Source organism: Talpa occidentalis, unplaced genomic scaffold, assembly GCF_014898055.3.
Source record: "Talpa occidentalis isolate TD23 unplaced genomic scaffold, MPIMG_talOcc4v2.1 talOcc4.10, whole genome shotgun sequence".
NCBI classification, from domain to species: Eukaryota; Metazoa; Chordata; class Mammalia; order Eulipotyphla; family Talpidae; genus Talpa; species Talpa occidentalis.
In genome coordinates this window covers 9,642,610-9,664,908 of record NW_023600993.1, presented here as the reverse complement: position 1 = coordinate 9,664,908, position 22,299 = coordinate 9,642,610, and the positions used below count along the sequence as shown (strand labels likewise).

The 22,299-nt window shown below is 55.4% G+C and overlaps 1 protein-coding gene and 1 long non-coding RNA gene across 3 annotated transcripts; one reads left to right on the top strand and one right to left on the bottom strand.

Moving 5' to 3' along the window:
• Window positions 1–1,098: 1,098 nt before the first annotated feature.
• Window positions 1,099–22,143, top strand: PODXL2 (podocalyxin like 2). The gene is made up of 8 exons (XM_054687837.1): window positions 1,099–1,194; window positions 7,445–7,723; window positions 13,045–13,841; window positions 14,544–14,618; window positions 18,360–18,516; window positions 19,047–19,108; window positions 21,104–21,283; window positions 21,912–22,143. The coding sequence occupies exons 1-8, from the start codon at window positions 1,134–1,136 to the stop codon at window positions 22,122–22,124; spliced, it is 1,824 nt and encodes a 607-aa protein (XP_054543812.1). The 5' UTR covers window positions 1,099–1,133; the 3' UTR covers window positions 22,125–22,143.
• Window positions 8,023–19,294, bottom strand: LOC119256320 (uncharacterized). Of its 2 annotated transcripts, none has more exons than XR_005127701.2 (3): window positions 19,002–19,294; window positions 18,065–18,127; window positions 8,023–11,058 (listed from the first exon to the last, which is right to left on the bottom strand). It is a non-coding gene; the product is annotated as an uncharacterized LOC119256320 (long non-coding RNA). The 2 variants fall into 2 exon arrangements; XR_005127700.1 differs by having other exon boundaries at window positions 8,023–8,831.
• Window positions 22,144–22,299: the final 156 nt, after the last annotated feature.

Genomic DNA, 22,299 nt, shown 5'->3' with positions numbered 1-22,299 from the left:
TCCACATAGTGATCACTGGTTGAGATTTATGGCAGTAATTCCAGAAGAGCTGGGACTTTTCTCTGCTCTTAATAGAGGCAGATGTGCTTTCTAAGTCAGGGGGGGCTTTCCCCTCCGCGGGGAAGCTTCTCTCCCCCAACCCAACCTCCTATCTGATACCCACACATCCTTCCAGGTGCCGGCCTTAAAGTCATTTCTTCAAGCAGGTAAAGGTGGGGGCTCCCTTCCATGCTGCGTGGCCCCCGGCCCTTCTCCACAGACCTCACCGCAACTGCAATCAGCTCTCCCACGCGCCTCCTGGGATCTGAGTCTGTCTCCTCCACTTGGAGGAGCGGGTTGTGCCTGTTTTGTTCTCGGCCATGGCTCCCGCTACATGAACGAGCTGTAACTGGCGAAGGGTCAAAACACTTCACAGGAGTTGGGAGACGGCGCCCTAACAACCCCAAGCCCTCAGAGGCGAGGCTGCGCCCCGAGGGGAGCAGAGCGTCACCGTGGGTCTGGGGTCCCTCTGGAGTGTTCAGGCGTCCCGGCCTGACTCCAATTCTTCGCCCCCCCCCCCGACCCAGGCCCCTGCCCTGCGCCTCCCAGCCTCGCCCAGTTGACGCGCCCCGAGAAGCCTCACCTGGCCCCCTGCGCCCCCAAGGATCGGCCGCGCCTCACGTCCCGCGGCGGCCGCCCGCTGTCCCGGGCTAACTTGAGGCCCCGGGCGACCCCAGGCGCGGGCGGGCGCGCAGGAAGGGCTTCCGCGGCGGGGTGAGCGGCGGCTCGGGCGCCCCCCCGCCCCCCGTCGGCGGCCCCCGGGGGCAGCGCGGGAGCCACAGGCGCGGCCCAGGCGCGAGGCGCGAGGTGCGAGGTCGCGGCTCCAGGTCGGCTGCGCCGCGGCCCCGCCCCCGAGGCCTCCGCGGCGCTGATTGGTCGGCGGGGCGAGGGGCGCCCGGCGGAGGGGCGCCCGCCCGCGCGCCCGCCTCGTCTCCGCGGGGGCGCGCCCGCGGCACGCGGCCAGGCGGGCCCGGGGGTGAGTGACGGCCGCGCGGGCCAATGGGGCGAGCGCGCGCCGCCGCCGCCGCCCGCGCGGCCCCTGACGCGGGTAGAGGCGCCGCGCCGCTGCGGCTGCGGGCGGCGACGGCTGCACCATGGGCCGGCTGCTGCGGGCCGCCCGGCTGCCGCCGCTGCTGCTGCTGCTGCTGGCCGCGGGTGAGTGCGCGCGCGGGCGGCGGGCGGCGGGCGGCGGGCGGCGGGCGGCGGGCCGGGCGCGGTGCTGGACAGCTCCCGAGCCGCCAACAAAGGGCCGGCGCGCGGGGCGCGGGAGCGCGGGCTGGCGGGGCTGCGGCGCCGCCCGCGACACGCGCGCCCCGGGCCGTGGGGGGCGTGGGGCGACCCGAGCGCCTCGAGCGCGAGCGGGCCCCGCGGCCGAGCGCCACGCACACGCAGGGGCGCAGCCGGCTCGGCTCCCGGGGCTCCGCGCGGGGGGGCGGGGGGGGCGGGGGGGCGGGGGGAAGCAGGGGCGCGGGGCCGACCCCGCTCCGGCCGCCGGCGCCGTGCCCGGGGAGGAGAGGCGGCCCCCCGAGGGCCCCCCGGGCCACTATTGAGCGTGGAGCGGGGGTGTCTGTGCTGCGAGAGGGAAACTGCCAAAGAGCCTCTACACACAGCTGCTGCGGCAGTGGGGGTGTGTTTACGTGCGCGCTGTGACTGGGCAGGAGGGGGTGTGTGGCACCGTGAATGTGCGCCCTAGACGGGCCGGCAACTTTGTGAAGAGCTGATGAAAAAGGTGTGAGGGCAGCGGAAAGGTCTCCGTGCCGGTGACAGGGCCGGCTCGCTCCTGCACGCTGACACGCAGGGGTGATTATGAAGGACCCTCCGAAACACCCAAGGGCACAGGGGTGTGTGGGCGATGGCTGGTTGGGGGGCGGGGGAGCAGGTGTGGAATGGATGTGCCTGGGAGAGAAAGAGACAGCCTGCGGAACAGCTCCCCGCCCGCAGACTCAGGATCTAGGTGTGTGCGTGGGGGATGGGCACAGGGTATGTGACAGTCTAGGAGACCGGCGGGAATGGGGGTGGAGAGGAAGGTGGGCCCCGCAAGAGTGTGTCAAATAAGTGACAGTTTCTCAGAGGGCAGAGGTTGCATGAGGATTTATTCAGGTGTGATTGATTGGTAATTGGTGTTGGTGGAGAGGTGTACTGGAATGAAGTGTGTGTGTGTGTGTGTGTGTGTGTGTGTACCTGCCGGTGTGTAAGAGCCTTGAGTGAGTCCACTTCCAGTCCACACAAGAGTCTAACGTGCATGTGTGTGGAGGATCTTGTGTGGGCCACTGGCTATAAGCACTTCCCATGCAGGTAACCCATGGGCACCGGGGTGCATGTGTGTGCGAGTGAAGGGGAGACTTGTAAAGAGGTCTCTCCCCAAGGGCCGAGCCATATTTGCTTGATGGTGGTAGTGCTCATTGCATTGGGGCCATGGTGATAAATCTCAGGGAAAACAGCTGGGAGGGGAGAGGGGCCGCTGTTTTCCCGGAAGGCTCAGTCCAAGAAGGTGCATTTTCTCTGCTGTCAGTCCAGGGATGGATAAGGGCCTATTTTGTGTGCACAGAAAAAATGACCATCAGTGTTTATCTCAGACACTCACACACCCTGCTTCTCTCCCTGCACACTTTCAACCCTCTTTGGGCGAAGGTGAGGCTCAACAATTAACTATTGATTAGTCTGCTATCTCTGTGTGACAGCCACACCAGCATTGACCAGCAAAGTCTGCCAGGACCCATGCCCAGCTGTAGCTGCCACTGCCCGTACGTGACGAGCCTCGGATTACTGTCAGCAGCTTTGTGCCCATCTACTTTCTCCCTCCTCCTCTCTCCTGTTACACACTCGTCATGATGCAAATTATTACCCTGTGCTTGGGCAGCGTGTGTGTGTCTAGCAGTGTCTCTTTCTTACACACTTCTGTGTGGAAAACCTACAAGGACCCGTGTGCATTGTTCCGCAGACACATATAGACACACGCGGGAGTGTAAGTGTGCGAGTGGTAGGTGACAGCGCCAGACAGTTTCTGTTGTAGCTGACACTCACGGGTGTGGGGGCTGAGTGACAGATGCTGCTGGGCAGCTCCTGTATTGGTGTCTGGCAGGGACTTGGGGAGATCTGGACTTCAAAGCTGCTGATTAGGGAAGGGTGGGGGTGTAGCTGACGGTGGCAATCAGAAAAGACTGTCCGGATCAGCAGCAGATTGCAGGAGAGATAAAACACAGGGATTACTGGGGCCTTGTTTTTCATCCCCAAGATGTAAACCTCCTTCATTGCCTTTTTTTTCCTGAGTATTTTGGGTTACATTTTCAATTCTTTGAGGCTCATCCCTGAGTCCTTTTCATGTGCCTTCTTTTTCTCCCCCCTATTTCCAGTGATGTAATAACAAAATTATAGGTGCTAGAGGAAAAAGAGGAAGAAAGTCAATCACACCGAATGTAATTCTGAAAGTTTACATCAGGTGGGGTCTCAATTCAGACAGGGTAATTATTAAGTGCAAAAGTGACTGTACACAATGGCTGGGTCTCAGCTACTATTTTGGTGGGCAAGTTTGAAAATAAGTAACCTCTCGTAATTGCCTAAATAATTACCCATTGCCAAGGCTTTTGAAAATATCAAGGCCTATATAAAGAAGAAGTCATCATCATAGGGAAAAATAACTTCAAGAAAATGGAACTGCTTACTGGAGAAGGCATGAAACGCCAGGAGAATGCCAGATTCCTTTTTCCACACAGCTTTTCAGATGATTTTTGAAGACTGTCGGGAAAGGGAGAGGTGTGAGAGGGAGCTGCGAGTTACCCACCTGGGCAGTGGAGGAGAGGCTCTGCGAATGGAGGGGCTCACCCTCCTCATGGAAATGCAGCAGACCCCTGAAGTCACCGGGTGCAGGTCCTTGGCACAGAGAGCTTCTCTGACTGGTGGACAGGACTCCCAGGCCAGCTTGCCTTCAGTGGGCAGAGGCAGATTTCTGAAGCTCCGAGCTGTTTGGAGAGTGGGACCAAGGCCACCTGGGCAATGACTTCTCTCCCACAAGCTCTGAGAGAAGGTTCTAGGGTTTTGAAGAGGCAACCAACACATGTTTGATCCTGTAGTACTTTTGTAGAAGATGGAATTCCAAGAGTTCAGTTTGCCCTTTTTCAAAAAGGCAGGACCAATGTCTCCACATACCTGCTAGATACTGGTGTGTATGAAGTTGCTCACGACATGACCTCCTCAAAGATGGTCTGCTGAGGGACCCTGGAGCCTGTAACGTGGTTTTTGTATCTTTTTTTGTTTGCTTGTTTGTTTGTTTTTTAATTATCACAAGCATGTCTCATCAGTGGACTTCATTCCTACCTAAACTTCTCCCAGGTCATTTTCTCACATTTGGTTTCCCCAGTGCTAAGGAATACTGTACCTGCAAAGTCGGGCTGTTCTATCAGCTGGCATTTTATATAAAATTTGGGTTCCATTTTCCAAACAATGGTCATTTCTCTGAGGGCAGAAGCTGTCTTGTGTCTTGCATCTCCAGGGAGGGCCTAGCACAATACATGGCACAGAATAGAAGCTCAGGGTGACCACTTTTTTCTGTGCAACTGAAAATCTAATGCAAATTTTCTCTCCAGTAAGACTACAGCCTAAAACCAAAGTTTGATTCTAACTGGCGTCCTATCTGATTGGCAGTGTAAATGATTCTGATTGACTTGTCAAAAATTAGAAAAGAACTATCCACTGAGTGTAGTCTATAAATGAGGTATTTCCAGAGTCCACACAGAAATGTTAATAAAGGGGATTCTTGATGGTGAAGATAGATGGGGATGCTTGACTGACTAGATTTTTTGCAAGAGGAGGGGCGTGTCCTGGCTCCGAGCCACGCCGTGATTTGGATTTGCCATGGGACCCTGAGCCACGGGCACACTGAGATGAGCATAGTGCCTTTTAGTCTTCACCCCTGACTTCTCTCCTTGGCTCTTAAATTCACACATAAGGCCTCCCTGGTGGTGCAAGGGGTTAAGCACCGCAGTATGAAGCAATCTGCAGCCTCTGCAGCACGAGTTCGATCCCCGGCCGGCCAGGGAACAACCCACATGGCACAGCAGACCTCTCCTGACTCACCCACTGCTCCCCTCAGCAGTGTATTTCAGTCAGTCTGCCTGTTCTGCTCCCTGCTCTGTCTCTGGTGAATCCTCTCACCCTCCCACACATCTGGCCTGTACTCTGGTTCTTGTATAAATAAATAAATCTTTAAAAAAAATTCACACATAAAATATTTGCACTATCTGAGATATTCTCTTCCTTTATGTATCCTTTGGAGGAGGGTACCCAACCTCACAAATTTTTCTTTGCAGAGCATCTATAAGACCTTTTTGTGAAGAGAAACCAACTAATTGCAGCTTTTCTATTAGCTGAGCTATTTGACCTTAATCTCAAGAGACCTCAGTTATTTCATCTGTAAAACAAGAAGGTTCGATCAGATTATTTATTCATTCATTTGTTCACTTAATCAAATATTCATCAAGACCCAATTATATTCAGAGGCGGTGAAGGCCCTGGAATGAGAAAGTGGAATAGACACTCGGGACACCCCGGGTGATCACTGTGTGGTCAGGGAAGATGCTGCAAGTCAGTGAGGAAAGTGCAGCAACAGTGACTTGTGCAAAAGACTACAGTAACATGGAGGCTCGACACCTCACCAGCCGGGACCAGGCACCTGTTCCAGAAGCTCAGAGAAGCTCCATCTCAAGAGGCAAGCGTAGGATTAGGCAGGTGGGGGGAGGGAGGACAGACATTGCTAGCGTCTGGGTCAATCTTTTGAGGCTCTGCTGCCATTCCGTGCTTCCACCCATGTGTCCTGGTGGTGTCTTTGAAGCCACGTAGAGTAACTCTGATCTTTATTCTTCACATCACCCCTTCATTTTAAGACAGTTGAAAATACTGACCATGGTCTCTCTCAGATGTTCTCTTTTCCAGGCCAAGAACGTCCATTTCTCTGCTCTTTACCCAGGACAATACTGCGGACATTTGCAGGACTCTGCAGTCTGCTCCTTGCGGCATGGTTTATACACTCTGTGCGGCGCTGGCCTCCTTGGATGGCCCTGCCTCCGTGAGGGCTGAGGAATTTTTGCCCTTGCTTTACAGATGAGGACACTTGGCTGCAGCTGGTGAAGTAGCTTACCCAGAGCCGCTCAGCTACGGGAAGCAAACTGCTTTCCTGGCACCATGTTCTCTCCACTGGAACATCCTTCTTGTCCGATTTCAGCGCCTACCTGCCCTCTTCTGCACACTTTGAACTTAAGACTCTTTCACCCCAAGCCCGAATGCTTCCCTCACACTGGATGTCACTGTGGTCCTGGCTGTCCCACTGGCACAGAGCATGTGGCCTCCCTGACCCTCCAGATGCTGTTTCCAGTAGAATGGTCTGAAATGCTCTTGTTTTCTTCAGTGGCCCATCCTGTGCTGGGATGCCAAGCTTAGGACCTGCTGCCTCATGAGGTGGTTATAAAGATTACAATTCACATGCACCAATAGTATTAACTCTTATTTTTATTATAAGCATCACTAAGAATTTCCATGAACTTCTGTCAAGCCAGGTCATGGTGTTCAACAGAGGCAGTGTAGGAAATTGCTCCTGAAGTTCCCTTTCCCTGCATCATTGAATGTTAATCACGGGAAAGAATTTGGAGGTCATTTCATCTGCCTTCCTCACTTTTTAGATGAGAAAACTAAGACCCAGGGGTTTTAAACAACTGTCCAGAAGACATATGGCAAATTAGTAATATATGTGTAAACAAGTTAGTAATGAAGGTGTACAGACTGGCCAAAAGAGCTGTGTTCCTATTCCTAGTGAAATAGTGTGTGGGTGTCCTTTAATTTGTTGCCTTTGCTCATTTATTTGTTTGTTTGGATAAGTCAGGTGAGAAGGAGCCAAGACTCTAGCCAGGCTGGCCATGACCAGCACTGGGTGAGCCTGACCTGGGATGGCGCATGTTTTTTTAAAGACTGTTCGGGATGTTGCTGAAATACTGATCGCCTTCTTAATCTATTTTTGGAAAAATTTCAGCCCAGGATAGAAGCCTGACGACCATGTAGCTAGGTCCTTAAAACAAGAACCCCTGCCAGGGCCTCCCCTGGTGGCGCAGCGGTTGAGCGCTGGGCTGCGAGGCTGCCCGCAGACTCTGCAGCGCCGGTTCGATCCCTGGCTGCCAGCGAGGGTCCCACAAAAAAAAAAAAAAAAGCAAGGACCCATCCTTCTCTGCATCCGTGCCCCCGTACCTAGCACAGTGCAGGTTTCTGTGCTGACAAATGCCCTGTGGATGCTGGGTCAGTTGGTTCCTCTCTCTGCTCTCCGTCTGGCTCCCTTTTGCCCCTGGCGTAGGGGCGCTGAGCCCTTTTAACCCTGTGCCAGTCCGTCCCCTGGCCTCCCGTCACAACTGGCTTTCGTCCGCAGGCGCATCCCCGGGCGCGTGTACGGCCGCGTCAGATGAGCCCGGCCCAGAGGGCCTCACCTCCACCTCCCTGTTGGACCTGCTGCTGCCCACTGGCCTGGAGCCGCTGGACTCGGAGGAGCCCAGTGAGGCCGTGGGCCTGGGCGCGGGCCTGGGAGCCCCTGGCTCGGGCTTCCCCAGCGAGGAGAGCGAGGAGTCCCGCATTCTGCAGCCGCCGCAGTACTTCTGGGAAGAGGAGGAGGAGCTGAATGACTCAAGCCTGGACCTGGGACCCACCGCAGGTAGCGCTTCCCACCCAACGGGCGGGCGTGTGATGGCCCCTAGGCGGGAGGCGGCGGGCGACAGCCAGACAGCCGTCCCCTCGCCCGCACTGCATCTCTCTGTCCCGCGCTGCTCTCCCTGTCCTGCTGTCTCTGTGCTTCAGAGCCCGCTCTCTGGGTCTCCGCGGGCCTGTTGGCGCAGAAGGCCCTTCTCTCTACGATTCAACACTTGTCGGTGAGCTGTGGTCTGTGCTTGTGTCCTTCAGGCAGTGCTTACAGCCTGTGAGAGAAGGAAATTCCCCTGCCCGCCCCCCCACGCAAGGAAATAACGGCTTAGAGAAGTTCCGAGCTCGCTGTTCAGATGTCAGCACAGGCCTTCACAGCACCCAGGGCTCTGTGTGTGCTTCTCCTCCCACGCTGCTGTCTTCTCCCTGGTGACGTGTCCCAGAGGTGGGCCGATGCTGCTCCTCCTTAGGGCTCCCTGACCCTGGTCAAGGCATTCTAATGCCCGTCCCTTGGTCCTGTGCCTGAGCTGGGTTCAGGGATTCCCAAACTTGGAGAGTATTTAGGGCCCGAAGCAAGCCTGAGGCCTGGGATGCAGCCAGAATGTCCCAAGCCTTGGGCTGATTACAGAGAGGACGAAGCATGTTTGTGCCCCTGGCCAGAGCGGCTGTGCCAGTGTTCTTGCCCAGCAGGAGCCCATTTGCTTCATTTTTTCCTTCTTTTTAATTCTAGCTCTAATTTATTTTGGGGTATGATGTACGACAGAGATCAAATGCATTTTCCCCACATAGGTGATCTTTTACTTTGTACCAGACAATTATATGCCCTTAGACATCCTGGGCCTTTCCGTCTGCTCAGATCGCTGGGGTTCCAGTCTAAGATAAGCATCACTCAGCCTCGGTCGAGAGAGATGGCTGTACACCTAGACCTTCCTGAGGACACGTGGGACCCCCTCATGCTTTGATTAGCTCAGATTTGCCCTGCCACCCTTCTGATAGCCTCATTTCATCTCGCTTCTTCTCCCATCAGTCCCTTAAGACTAAAAGCAGCTGCCATTCAGGAACGCAAGCTGTACAAAGGCACGTTGCACCCATTCTTCTTAATACCCCAGCTGCACGTTCTTCATCTGCAGAGTAAGACCATGGAAATGATACACTGAAGCCCTTCCATCTTTAAAATATGATTCTGTGACATCACAGGGGAAAAACATGGCCCCAACAAAGTAGGGGGGAAATGGAATATGGATGGCCACTCCACCAGCTCGCCCTGGGCCTTCGGAAAGCCTGATCAGCTCATTCTCGCAAAACTGTTACCCAGGTTACCTTTTCATCCCAAGACTGTTCTTGCTGTCGCCCTCCACCCCTTTCATTTCCCAACATCCTTAATAAAATGATCCTTGCATGCAGTTGTAAGTTTTCTAGTGAATGAACTACGAGAAAAAAGAAAACTCTTGGGGGACAGCAAGTTCTAGAAACAGGATTCAGGCTTCCAGGCCCGTGGGAAATAGGGATTTTATTGGGTCAGTAGCTGCAGGGTCCAGGGACAGGTTTCTGGAGCTAGCTGGCGGGGGCGCGGGGGTTGGGGGGTTCAGTTATTGAAACTGTGAGAACTGCCTTGCTCCATGGAGCTTCACCCCCATTCTTGGCTTCATTTTTAGGCAGGCTGTTCCTGTGTGGAAGCTTAGAAAACCCCCAGTAACTCCAGCTTCATCCTCCTTCCCTGCTGCAACCCTAGCAGGGCGAGAACTCTGCTTTCCCAGTGCTTCCAGGAAAGTCTGCGTATTAGTTCATTAGTCCGGCCTGGGTCATGAGCACACCTCAAAACCAATCTTAAAGTCCTGAGGACAGAGTCCTTTAACTGGCTAAGAATGGGTCTAGAGGGCCCTCTGAAGCCAGAGGGTAGGGCTTCACATTCCTGGATCCAGAAGAGGGGCAAGGTGCCACACAAAAAAAGAATTGAGTTGCCATTAATGGAAAGAGGGGCATGAAATGATGGCTGGCATAAACCACATTGCACTTGAGTAAGGAACAGTCATGAAGTGCTTACATTTTAAGAATCTTTTTCATATAATTTCAAAAAACTTCACAGCAACCTAATGAAATCTGTGAAAAGCCGTCATTTCCTAGTATTGCTGTTTTATGGCTAAAGAAACTGGCTTAGGGAGATTTAAAAGTGGCACAGAATCACTCGGGTAATAAGTGGCAGAGCTAAATTTCAAATCTGAAATTTCTACTTCAAGATCTGTTCCTTTGCCATAGGAAATCATTCATTACACTATTGTAATTACTGTTGCCTGTAATGAATTTTGCGGGCCAGATCATCACTGCAGCTGGCTGCTAGTATCTGGACGTGGTTTCTACTGGGTGAATCCTTGCAGCGATGGTATCTGCTACAGAAAGATTTGACCTGCTGGATCACTAAGGCTAACTAAAAGTAACATGGCTACTAAGAGGAGGAGAGTAGCTACCAGTAGCTACCAGAAGCATCGTCACCTAGCCTCCAAAAAAGGGAAGAAAAAGCCCTGTGTTTTCAGTTTATGCTAAGTAATTTATCATCATGTGAGGACTAGAAAATGCAAATAGGTTAAAAGAAAAAAACAAAACCAGCTCACGATCCCATCACCCAGAGTTACCAAATGTTAACACTTTAGCATTTATCTTTCTGGACTCTTTTCCCGTATGGGAAATACATAAAATATGTGGATGGGCTCCCATTTCTTCAGTGGGTCCCCTGCGCTGTGAAAGCCAGACTGTTTGCAGTCTCTGGTAAGGTGGACTGCTCCTGGAGGGGATGCTGAAAACCACGCTGCTGTGAACATCCTTAATTGCCTCCTCAGGGTGCATTTCTGAAACTGTAGATCCAGAATGTTTGTCTTTAAAGCTTTTCATTCAGATCGCCCAGTAGCCCTCCAGAATGGGTCCCGATTTCCATTCCTCTCAGCAGTGGATGGAGGCCTGTTTCCTGCCTTGTCTAATACCGGACAATGATCTTTAAGCATAGACATATGTCAAGTTCGTAGTCCAAAAAATTTGTCATCATTTAATTTACATATTGAGGTTGATCATTGAGTAGTTTTTCATCATGCTGACGAGAGGTTCTTCCCTTGCAGCTCTGTTTTATACAAATGATTTTTGAATTGTGTGTCTTTTCATTAATACTTGGTTGAATAACTGGCTTCAGAGTTGCACTCAAGGGACAATTTTCAGTGATTTGACATTAACCTAAAGGGACATTTAAAGTGATCTTTCAAGGCCACTGGTCCTGATGCCTGTTTTAATTTCCACATAAAAAGAAGAATCAGGTCATTAATATTTCAGCAGCTGATGAAGGTCATTCATGAGATCGTGGCCACCCTGGGAGATATAAAGTCCAGTGTGAGCTTGATACATTGGGGAAAGACCCACAATACTGTGGTGGAATATGGGAGGAGAAAGTGCAATGTGGTACGTTCAGGGAGCAAAAGCCAGCACCATCGTGAGAATAAGGGGGGACAGAGGCCTGGAGAACCTCAGTTGTCCAGAACCCAAGAGTTTCATCAAAGTGACTTCTGCTGCCTCCAAGCTGTTACGTCATGTGGGGAGGACACAGTTAAATGCTGTGATGAATTCAAATGATATCACAGGAGTCAAGAGTCTGACTTTACAGTTTACACCAGTTGGCCTTGAGTTAGTGAATCTTGTTTAGTTCACTCAATGTTTTGAAAATATTATACACCTACTCTGTTGATTTTGTAACCATTCTTAAGTATGGTATACCCAATGTTTTCCAAAGAAAATAATGACAGTGGGAAGGGTCAAAAATAAGGAATAATTACACTTGTGTAACCCCAGGTAAAGAAGGCTAAATTAGAAAAACTAAGAGAAAGGGTAGGGCTTTTTCCTGGGGAGGAAGCTTCTCGGGTGTTCCTTACTTAGGACATGAAACAGAAATGGGCTTAAACCAACCATCACAGTTGAGTTAACGACACACACATGCCTCTCCAAGGAGGCCAAGACGTGTTCTGGAAGCACTTTGCCAGCACATCTTTCCTCACCTTCCAGTCACCTGACCATCTAGGCCCCTCTGGCTCTAGGACACTTGGCTCCTCTGAATCTCATTATAGTCACACATGACCCTGACACCCCCCGCTGTGAGTGTTCTGGAGTGTGACTTTAAGAGATGGTCTTGGGGAGAAAAGTGCATTCTAGGGGCCAGATGTTTTGCATTTTTCATGTCATATCATCTTAGCCTCGTGCCAGAGGGGCGGGTGTGCCCTGCCTTGAAGCCAGCTGCTTTGCCAAGGCAAGGGTTGGGTAGGGTGGAGGAAAATCCCAACCCCTGTCAATTTTGAAGCTTGGCTTTGAGCTCTGAATGTGTCATCCAGTCTGGTGATTTAAGTTCTGCTTTAAAGCAATTGGCTGTGGCCAGATGTGCAGATGGACAGGGACAGGTAATGCTACTGCTGTCACCTTGCTCCCTTCTGGCCCTCTTGAGCCAAGTGGGTGCTGGCTGGATTGACCAGGAAGTATCTTTGAAAAGTGGCTTTAACCACCTGGGGAACCTGAGTCTTATAGCTTTACGATGTGACAAGTCTAGCATCACAATTTCGAGCAATTATCCTCCCATCTGAGCTTTTGTAAAAGTAGGACCAAGGGTCCTAGCTTTATAAAATTCCCAGAGTTCAATGAGGAGACCTGCTTTTCCCAAGCACTCTAGGCAAGGAGCAGTTTCCTGTTAAAGCCTCCAGGGGTTTGAGCAACCTTACAGTGCAGGAGGGTGGGGGCATTGACCAAGGTCTTGTCTCTTTTGTCTCTTTCATTCTGGAAGATTCTCCAGCCTGTGTCCCTCATGACCTTGATATGTTTGAAGGAGATAGGCCATTCATTTTGTAGAATACCCCTCAAGTTTGGCTTGTCTGATATTTTCCTGTGGTTTGATTCAGGCTGTGCATTTGGCGCAGAATATCATAGAAGGGCTGAAATCCCCGGATGAGGAAACCCAAACCATTGTACAAGCGATAGAGAAGATACACGCCATACTTAGCAATAGCTACCTTGAGGGGTGCAGTCCGACAAGCCTTTACTTCTACTTTAAATGTCCCTGTGCCAGTGGACTTTTAGTGGCAAATTTATATTTTTTTCATTATCATAAAGGAAATGCAACCAGCCTGGCCCTCGTTTCCCCTGCAGTCTTGCGCCTTCCTCGTATGCAGCCTGTCTCCCACACTTTACAACAAGACAGTGGTCCAGGTCCCCACTGTGCCCCCAAGGGTCTCATGCTCGTCGGTATCTGCTCAGCAAATACTGATCAGGTCAGTGCGTGATGAAAGTAGTGAATGAACTTTCCGTCTCTGTTCTTAGACTACGTTTTTCCAGACTTAACTGAGAAGGCAGGTCCTGTAGAAGACACCAGCCAGGGTCAAGAGGTGCCAAGCCTTCCCTCTCCCTTGCCCAAGATGAATCTGGTAGAGCCACCCTGGCACATGGCTCCTGAAGACGAGGAGGAGGAGGCGGAGGAGGAGGAGACCGAGCAGGAGGAGGCCCAGGAGGAGGAGGAGGCCGAGGAGGAGGAGGAGGCCGAGGAGGAGGAGCTGCTGCCCGTGAATGGCTCCCACGAGGAAACCCAAACTGAGGTCCACGACTTTTCTTCCACCACCAGCAGCCAGACCTCAGGGACCCCCAGACACAGGCATGAAGATTCTGGGGACCAGGCCTCCTCTGGCGTGGAGGTGGGAAGCAGCATGGAGCCAAGCCTGTCACCGCCCTCAGTCACCCCAAGTGCAGTGACCCTGGGGGGTCAGGACTTCACCCGCCAGGAGGCAGGGGCCACGGTGCTGCCAGCTGCAGGGCATGGGGTAGAGTTTGAGGCCCCTCAGGAGGCGAGTGAAGAGGTCACTATGGGAGCAGCTGGGTTGGCTGGCAAGCAAGGGGAGGCGCCGTCCTTGGCTTCACTCCCTCAAACAGAAGCTCCCAATGGGGCTGAGACCCCAGATGAAGACCCCCTTTATCCTGGAGCCTCAGCCTCTGTCCCACTGGCCCCCCGAGACATGGACCTAACACCCTCCTCAGCTACTTTGGGGCAAGAAGACCTCAGCCAGCAGTCCCGGGAGGGGCAGGCCGCCGAAGCCCAATCCAGAATACCCTGGGATTCTACTCAGGTAAGGTGCAGGTGCATGTGGCCACTGTCACCCGCAGGCTGCAGGAGCTGGAGGGTCTGCCCGCACAGCAGGCCGCTCCTGTAGCCCTCAGGGGTGTGCCCCGGGCCCCTAGCAGCAGGCATTCTCACTGTCCTTACAAGCAAAGTCAAAAACTCTGGAGAGTAGGGTGCCCTGGCCTGTGGTTCCCACTTGCTCAGGCAGCCTCCCTGCCGCGTGTAATAGTGACCTGTGCTCCTCCCCCTCCGCGCCCCTGCCATACATGCCTTCAGCTCCGGCTCCACTCCCCTCCCAGCCAGCACACACGTGCACACGGACCAGACCCACCTCAGTGCTCACGTTCACTGGCACCCCGTGAAAGGAAAGGGGTCCCCCATCGTCAGCGCAAGCATCTGCCCCACAGAACATTAAAAATAAGTTTGCCCCTGAAAACCTGCAGCCGGACGAGCCCTCTGCAGTCTGGCCCCTCACACACACCCCACTTCCCGTGTGCCACGCCTGGCCTACTCTCCCCAGACATCCTCTGCTCGGTCCCTGACACCTCGGGCTGGATCCTTGGCACGTCACTGTGCAGAGGCCGGCAGCTCCCACCTGGCGGCCGCTGAGCTACCCCGGCCTTCACCTCCCAGCCTCTCAGAGCTTCTGCTCTCCGGTGCCCGTCCCTGTACCTCTGTAACATCGCCTTTCTCGTTGCCCACGGCCCAGGTCATCTGCAAGGACTGGAGCAACCTGGCCGGGAAAAACTACATCATTCTGAACATGACGGAGAACATAGACTGTGTGAGTGCTGGGGGGCTGGGGCCGCAGGTGGAGGTGGGGCGGGGGGCCGAGGGGGCGAGGGGGTTGCTGGGAGCAGGCCGTTGACTGACAGAAGACTTAGCTCTTAGGTCAGAGGGTGCCGCCTCGCCCGGGAGGGTAGCAGCTCCCACCATGTCTAAGAAAAGATGCCATTCTCCTTCCTCCATTTCTAGGGGCTCGTTCGTTCTTGCTCCCCACTGTTTCTCATTTAAAAGAATTTCGTTCCTGTGTGCAGTACCTCATCTCTGAGGATGCAGATACAGGTTTTCAAGAAGCTGTTCTCTCCCTGGGTAGCCGGCCTTCCCCACTGACCCGTCCAGGCTGTGTGCTCACGTGCACTCCCCTACCCCATCTGCTGGGCCCCTTCGGGCTGCTGGGGAGACGTCAGGACGCTGGCTGGAGGCGCTGAGCTTGGCAGGGGGCTTGCTGCCTGTGGCTTCCCAGGAGGTGGCCTGGCCAGCCCATTCTGCGGACCGTCTTCAATGTCCTCACCCTTAGGTTCTTCCTCTGGGGTGACGCGACAGAGAAAGGCGCTTCTGTCCCGCTGGGGGAACGGGCCAGTTGCCAGCACTCTGGGCTCCAAGGGGGGCCAGCGCTGGCGTCTCAGCATCAGAACCTGTTCCTGTACGTAGGTGTCCCGTGGCTCCTGTTTGCAGCGTGAGCCCCTCCCACGCTTGTTCTGTGTCCTCGAGGCCAGAGACCCTCTCCTGTATCCTCTGAAGAATGAGCTTCTGTCCCCGCCCGGGAGAAGGGACGTGTCAGCTGTGCAGCCTGGGAGGAGAACTAGGGATCCAGCTGCTCCCTGAATAGACTGTCAAACAGCTTTCCTATTTTTAGGGCCGTTTTCAGCTCTCTTCCAAAGGTAGCCGGCTCTGCTGCTTCCAGAGCGTTTTGGGAGCGCCACTCAGTAAGTCTGATTGCTTCTCGGCCTCCCCACTTTGGCTTCGGTCTTCTCTCTGGGGCCGACTAAGGGAGGAAATTCTGACGCATCCATCTGCTTCCAGGGTCCACGTTTTGTTACTTTTATCTCCTCTTCTGCTTTTTCTTTTTTTTTTTTTTTTGTCTCTGGCTTTAAACCTTATAAAAATTCTATACTTTCCTATGGTGGATTTGAGAGAAATGCATATGCTTATTTAATCTAAATGTGGCCAATGAGGTAGTTTTCTCTTTCCCAGCATCATGATAAACAGGTGAATTTGAACACAATTTTTGCATCTTCACCCGCTGCGGCTGTGATTCTCATGGATGCTCTCGGGCCCATCTTTGGCCAGTGAAAGCCCCTTCGAATTGGCTTCTGATTCCTTCTGAGCAGTCTACTGATGTTCCATCGTTTCCTGGCTTTCTGGGGCAAGTGGAAGTTCCAGGCTCATCTGGCACCTTCCTCCAAGAAGCCCCATTCCTTGTACCGGGAACCGGCGTTGGAGACGGAGCCGCTGCGCGGGCGCTTGGGCCCTGCTGGGGGGTGGCGCGCAGGCTCAGGCGGGGAATGGAGAGTTACCGCCGCTTTCCCTCCAGGTAGCATGTTCATATTAAGATGCTTTTATGCTGCTCCCTCTGTTTATGTCTGCTCCGTGATGCTCATTTAATATCTACCTAACTAGTCACTATTGTTTTTCATGGTGGATTATTTTTATTATGGCAAAGCCATCTAACTTCACATTTACCTTCTTAACCATCCTTAAATATTCACTTGTGCTAAGTATATTCACTTCGTTGTGAAACAGATCTCCAGAACTTTTCATCTTGCCAGATTAAAACACTCCTTTTTGGTCTCCTTTAGCCTCTGGTAGCCGCCGTTCTAGCTTTCTCTTTGACTCTGACCACCCTAGGAGCCTCGTGGGGATGAGTCACCCGGTGTTTGTCTTTTGGTGACAGTATTTCACTTGGCATAATATCTTCAGGGTTCGCCCGTGTTTCACAGGTGTCAGACTTGCCTTCCTTTTCAAGGCGGAATACTATTCCCCCCAATGTTTGGACCACATCTTAGTTAGCTGTTCAGCTGCCAGTAGGCCTCTGGCTGGCTCCCACTCCGGCTGCTGGGACCGTGCTGCTGTGAATGTGGCTATGCGAATACCTCTTCGACGCCCGCTTTCAGTTCTTTAGAGTACACGCCCAGGAGTGGGGTGATGGGTCATCAGGTAAATCTGTGTTTCATTTGTCAGGAACCATCCCACTGTCTCCGCGGCTGCTCCCAGCAGCGAGCAGGGCGCCACAGTCTGCGTCCTCGAGCACACTTGTCACCGCCTGTATTTCTGATAATTGCCTGAACTCGCTCTCCTTTCTTTTGGGTTTTACATCTTTCTTTTTAACCTGGACTTTACCCAAGGCCCTGAAGATAGCTTCTTGTGCTTATTTCTAAAAGCTTTGGATTGCTTGGAACTGATTTGGCATGTGGTGTGAGGTATGAGTCGGGTATGCTTTTCTTTTTGCTGGGGGATATCCAGCTGTCCCACCAGTGGAATGAATAACTATTTTTCCTTTAATTCTCACAGTAAGCCCAGGATGTTAAGACCAATGCCTACATTTTTAGATGGGAAAACAAGGGCTCAGAGAGGTGCAGTATTTTGCTAATAATCACGGAGCCGGCAAATGGCAGAACCAAGTTTTGAACCCAGTTTTGATTCCAAAACCAGGGCGTCGCCGCTCCACCCCGCCACTGCCACTCGGTTCCCATCGACAAAACAAATGGTGTGAAATAGACATGAGCCCCTACCCCACCCCGGGAAAGGCGGGGCATGCACACGTGCTGGGGCGCAGGGCGAGGGTATGGGGAGACTGCGGCAGGAAGGGTTTTCTCTCGCCAGCACCGGGGCTGCTGGGTCACAGTATATGCACCTTGATCGACTCAGGCAGGTGCAGGTGTGCACCGCTTCCCACGTGCACGCGCACGATTGTGCTGTAAGAGCCGTTTCAGGAACTAGGGCTTCCCTGGCTGTTCCTGGCTATCTCCAGGTACCAACCTTTGACCAGATTTACAATTGACTTGGTTTCCTATTGGGCCAGCAAATGCCAAGGCTGGCGCCTGAGCTGGTCCCTTACTACCCTGCTGGACTTTAGGTGCGGCGACCAGCACAGCCCATGGCTTGGGCTCTAGAAGAAATAAAATTGGCATTGTAGGGACCCAGAGGGGGGCCTGGGGAGATGCCTGTGCCTGTGGGCAGCCCCGGCTCCATCTCCACAGGGTGCTTGGGCGAGCCGAGCAGCTGAGAGGGGTACTGGCCGGGAGCCCTGGAGGCTAGAACGCGTCCCACCTCTCCTTCTGAGTTTTGGGGGCTATATTGTCATTCCCCCCAGCTCCCCTCCAGCCGTACACTTGAACACCTGGGCCCCATCAGCAGCCCAGTTCTCCCAGTGCTGCACATTCTACGCTCCTTGCTTCCTGGACTGGGGCTCGTCTTGGTCTGTGGTGTACCTGTCCCCAGGCTTACCTGTGGGTGGGCCGCTCAGAGTCCTTGTGGTGAGAGGCCAGGGCAGGAAGAGCATCTGGATGCCTGAAGGGAACAAATGATTGCCAGTCTCAGTGTTCCCACAGTCCTGCCCAAAGGCCAAGCTCACAGCCTCTCCAGCCATCCCAGAGCTACCAGCCAGCTCTCCTCTGGAAGAAGCAGCTGGCCTGTTCTGGAGTATGGCAGCAAACGGGGTTGGAGTGGGGATTAGGCCCGGAGGCAGTGGCCAGCAGACCCCTCTCCTTCACCAAGCCTCCAGGCTCTCTCTGCCCTGCAGGAGGTGTTCCGGCAGCATCGGGGCCTGCAGCTCCTGGCCCTGGTGGAGGAGGTGCTGCCCCGCCACGGCAGTGGCCACCATGGGGACTGGCACATCTCCCTGAGCAAGCCCAGTGAGAAGGAGCAGCACCTTCTGATGACCCTGGTGGGCGAACAGGGTGAGCCAGGGCGGTGCACAGGTGGGCGGGCGGGCACTGTACGTCTGGAGCAAGGGCCAAGGAGGGCAGCAGGAAGCAGCGCCACATCAGCGGGGGGGCTCACAGGCAGGGCCTTGGGGTGGGGACCTCTAGGGCGGCAGGAAGAGGTGCTACTGGGACTCCCTCTTTTAAGGTCAGGAGTACTGACAGCTGGAGTCCAGAGGAGGGGAGAAGGGGTGAACACAGAGCAGGGGGAGGAGTATGAACATACAAGGGGAGGAGGGTGAACAGGGACTAGGAGGGAGGGTGCAGCGGAGCGTAGGTGTGAGGTGAGAGGCAGCAGTGTGGAAGAGAGCCGGCGAGCGCCACACCGTCGCACTGTGGTGTTCTTGGCAAAGCACCAGTAACAGGAAGCATGCGAGTGTCCCACGAGGGCCATGCGTGCAGCTGGCCGTGGACACTCAGGCGGGGAGTGGCCGAGGGGCTGGGAGCCCGCGGGGAAGTACCTCAGCAGCCACAGCAGTGCTCATCATGGTCGGTGTCTCCCCCAGGGGTGGTGCCCACGCAAGATGTCCTCTCCATGCTGGGTGATATCCGCAGGAGCCTGGTGGAGGTAAGAGTGCAGGGCCTTCTCTGTCCTCAAGCCCTGGAGCAGGGTCCTCCTCAGGCCCCCTCAGATAGGTCCACAGTGGAGACATGAGGCATGTGTAAACCCTACACCAGCTGGAGTGCAAGCAGTGGCCGGGGACAGGAGGGGCTGCGGAGGTGTGGTCAGGAAAGGACCGGGGAGGGGTCTCAGAGGGGGGTTTTCTGGGCAGATAATGGAAAAAATGCCATGTCTGACATGGAATAGTGCAGGAGCCTAGCGGGGTGGCAGAACACGCTGCCTGTTCCAGAAACCTCGGTGCCTGGAAGACGGGTGCACGTGCGGGAACCATCCACCAGGCCCTCCTGACCGGTGTCGCCAGTGCTCCCCCAGCTGGGGGCCCCGGGGCTCGGGGCCAGCAGAGGGCCCTCCCCTCTTGAGAGGTGCCCCTGAACCAGCGGCAGGCTGGCAGCCGGGCCCCTCTGAGCCTGGGGCTGTGGATACAGGCTGGCCAGCCGTTCCCCCTGAGACCGGCTCTGCATTCTCCCTTCCCTTTGCTGTCCCGGGGGCCTGCTGGGGAGGCATCAGTCCCCTCCTCGGGCGCAGCCCTATTTGCTGGCCGCGATGAGAGGCCCCTCCTTATCTGACACCCGCCAGGCTGAGGTGTTTTCTGTGGTGGTTGGCTTTCTGATAAGCATATTGAGTGCTTGCTGCCCACCACACTGCTGGGTTCTCACAGCCCTCAGTGCCACCCGAATGGTGAACTCCCTGCTTCCTCCTCAGTGCACCTGGCACCCCATTTACGATGAAAGCTGAAGCCAACAAGGAAGGGGATGTGCCTGAGATGCTCAACTAGTAAACAGGCGAGGAGAGCCAGGCTGTGACTAGGCAGGCGCCATCCAGAGCCTGGGCCTTTCTCCGTGATGCTCTCTTGAAACCACCTGATGGCCACTGTGGGCCGTTCCAGTTGTGAAATTCTGGGTACCTGGCGGGGGCAGGGAGGGCAGCTTGGGCTGGCCTTGATCTTTTTATGCAGACCCTCCTGCCTCTTCTCCTGACCCCTGGTTATTCTGGCTTTACTGGACATTCTGGACATTAAACTAAGGCTGATTTGTCCAAAAGGCAAGCTGGGCCTTCAGAAGTACATTAGAGGTAAATTTAGCAAGTTCTAGTAAGAAAAACTGACCCTCCATAACTGAAACAGTCAATAGAGAAAAAGCACCGGAAATGCACGTGTGCTTCACAGAAGCCAAAGAAGAGCCGAATACCTGGTCTTAGACAGGGGTGCCCAAGGCAGAAAGGGGAGCTCTCAGGTCTCTGCCAGGAGCCAGTAACTGCACCCTCACCCTGTCACCTGTCATTTGATGATGGCCCTGCGCTGCCCCACTGCCTTCTGCCCGAGCTGCTGCTTTGTGGAGAGAGCGCCTGGCCCAGCAGGGACACAGCAGTTATCTCAGGCCCACCCAAGATGAGCTGTAGTATGGGAGGGGGTGCTGGGCAGCTGATGGCCTCGGGGACCACTGCAGTGGGGTGAGGGAGCTGGAAGGTTAGGGGGGACCCATGACACAGCCGTCCCCGGCACCCCTGCATGTCTCTGTCACCCCTGCACTGTCTTCTGGTCCATCATGGATAGAGTGACCCCAGCTGCCCCTGCCGTCAAGGTGCCCCAGTGCTTCAGGGGCCTGATCCCTGGAAGGTGACTGGAGAGGGGCTCACCGCGCCCCCATAGTCTTGTGTGTAACGGTGAGGACAGGTGTGGGGTACTCTCTAGTCTGGGTCACGACCAGCAGCCTGGGACACAGCCAGGGGGTTTAGTGCTGAACTTCTGCTCCACCAGGGTCAGGGTGAGGGCAGAACCACGGTGGGAGGTGAGGGGAGGCTGGCAATGGAGGTGAGAGGCCTCTGAGGGGGCATCAGGAGCCAGGGTCATGCCAGCTTAAAGCCTGACCCGTGTCTGAGCCCCCACCCCATCAGCCCCGTGGAGCCCTGGCACCTAGGAACCTGGACCCTTCCCCACCCCAGATTGGCATCCAGAACTACTCTACCACAAGCAGCTGCCAGGCGCGGGCCAGCCAGGTGCGCAGCGACTACGGGACACTTTTTGTGGTGCTGGTGGTCATCGGTGCCATCTGCGTCGTCATCATCGTGCTGGGCCTGCTCTACAACTGCTGGCAGCGCCGGCTGCCCAAGCTGAAACACGTGGTGAGCCTGAGGGCGCGAGGCCTGGGGCCTGGGCTGGGGTGGTATGTGGCAGGCTCAGCCACCTCAGAGTCAGGGTCCCCATCTGTGGGGTGGGGGGCTTGCAGTAAATGTCCTGGGATGGGAAGGGAAGCTGGGCACCGAGTTGCCCCCTCTGCAGGGCACCACTGCTGGCAGGGGGAGAGGGCCATGGAACAGGGCACCAGCTCCTCCTGGGGCCGGTGGCCCCGCGGCCCTGGGCTCACGTGGATGCCACAGAGAAGGGCCTTGGTGCCTAGAGGGTCAAGAAGAGGCTCCAGCGACCTGGTGGTTTACCCCTAAGGGAGGGGGCAGGGGCAGGTCCTAAGTGCCAGGCTCCTGCTGGGAGCGACCGGGTGGCGTGAGGGGCCGGGCGCTTAGGGCCAGGGCTCCGTGCACTTACGGAGGGAGGGCGCCGAGCTGGGGCACAGCACAGCAGGGAACTGCCTGCCAGGGTTCCCCGTAGGGCTTTCCAGAGGCGGGAAGGAACCTTTAAGTGACTCCTTCAGGGTCACAGGCCACTGGCCGGGGCAAGCGCCGCGGTGCCCAGCCGTTGGGGCGGGCGGGGCCCGGGTGGCCGCAGCCCCCCAGCAGCCCCCCGCTCCCCCCGCAGTCGCACGGCGAGGAGCTGCGCTTCGTGGAGAACGGCTGCCACGACAACCCCACGCTGGACGTGGCCAGCGACAGCCAGTCGGAGCTGCAGGAGAAGCAGCCCAGCCTCAACGGCGGCGGCGCCGTCAACGGCCCGGGGGGCTGGAGCGCGCTCATGGCGGGCAAGCGGGACCCGGAGGACTCGGACGTGTTCGAGGAGGACACGCACCTGTGAGGGCGCCCGGGCCGCCGCGCCCCCGCCCGCCCGCCCGCGGGGCTGCGCCGGACGAGCAGGCGGCCCCGGAGCGGACGCTCGCGCCTCCCTCCCCCCGGCCCGGCCCCGGCCCCGGCCCCGGCCCCGGCCGGGCTCCGCTCGCTTCCCGCCGCCCGCGGGGCAGCCTCGGCGCCGC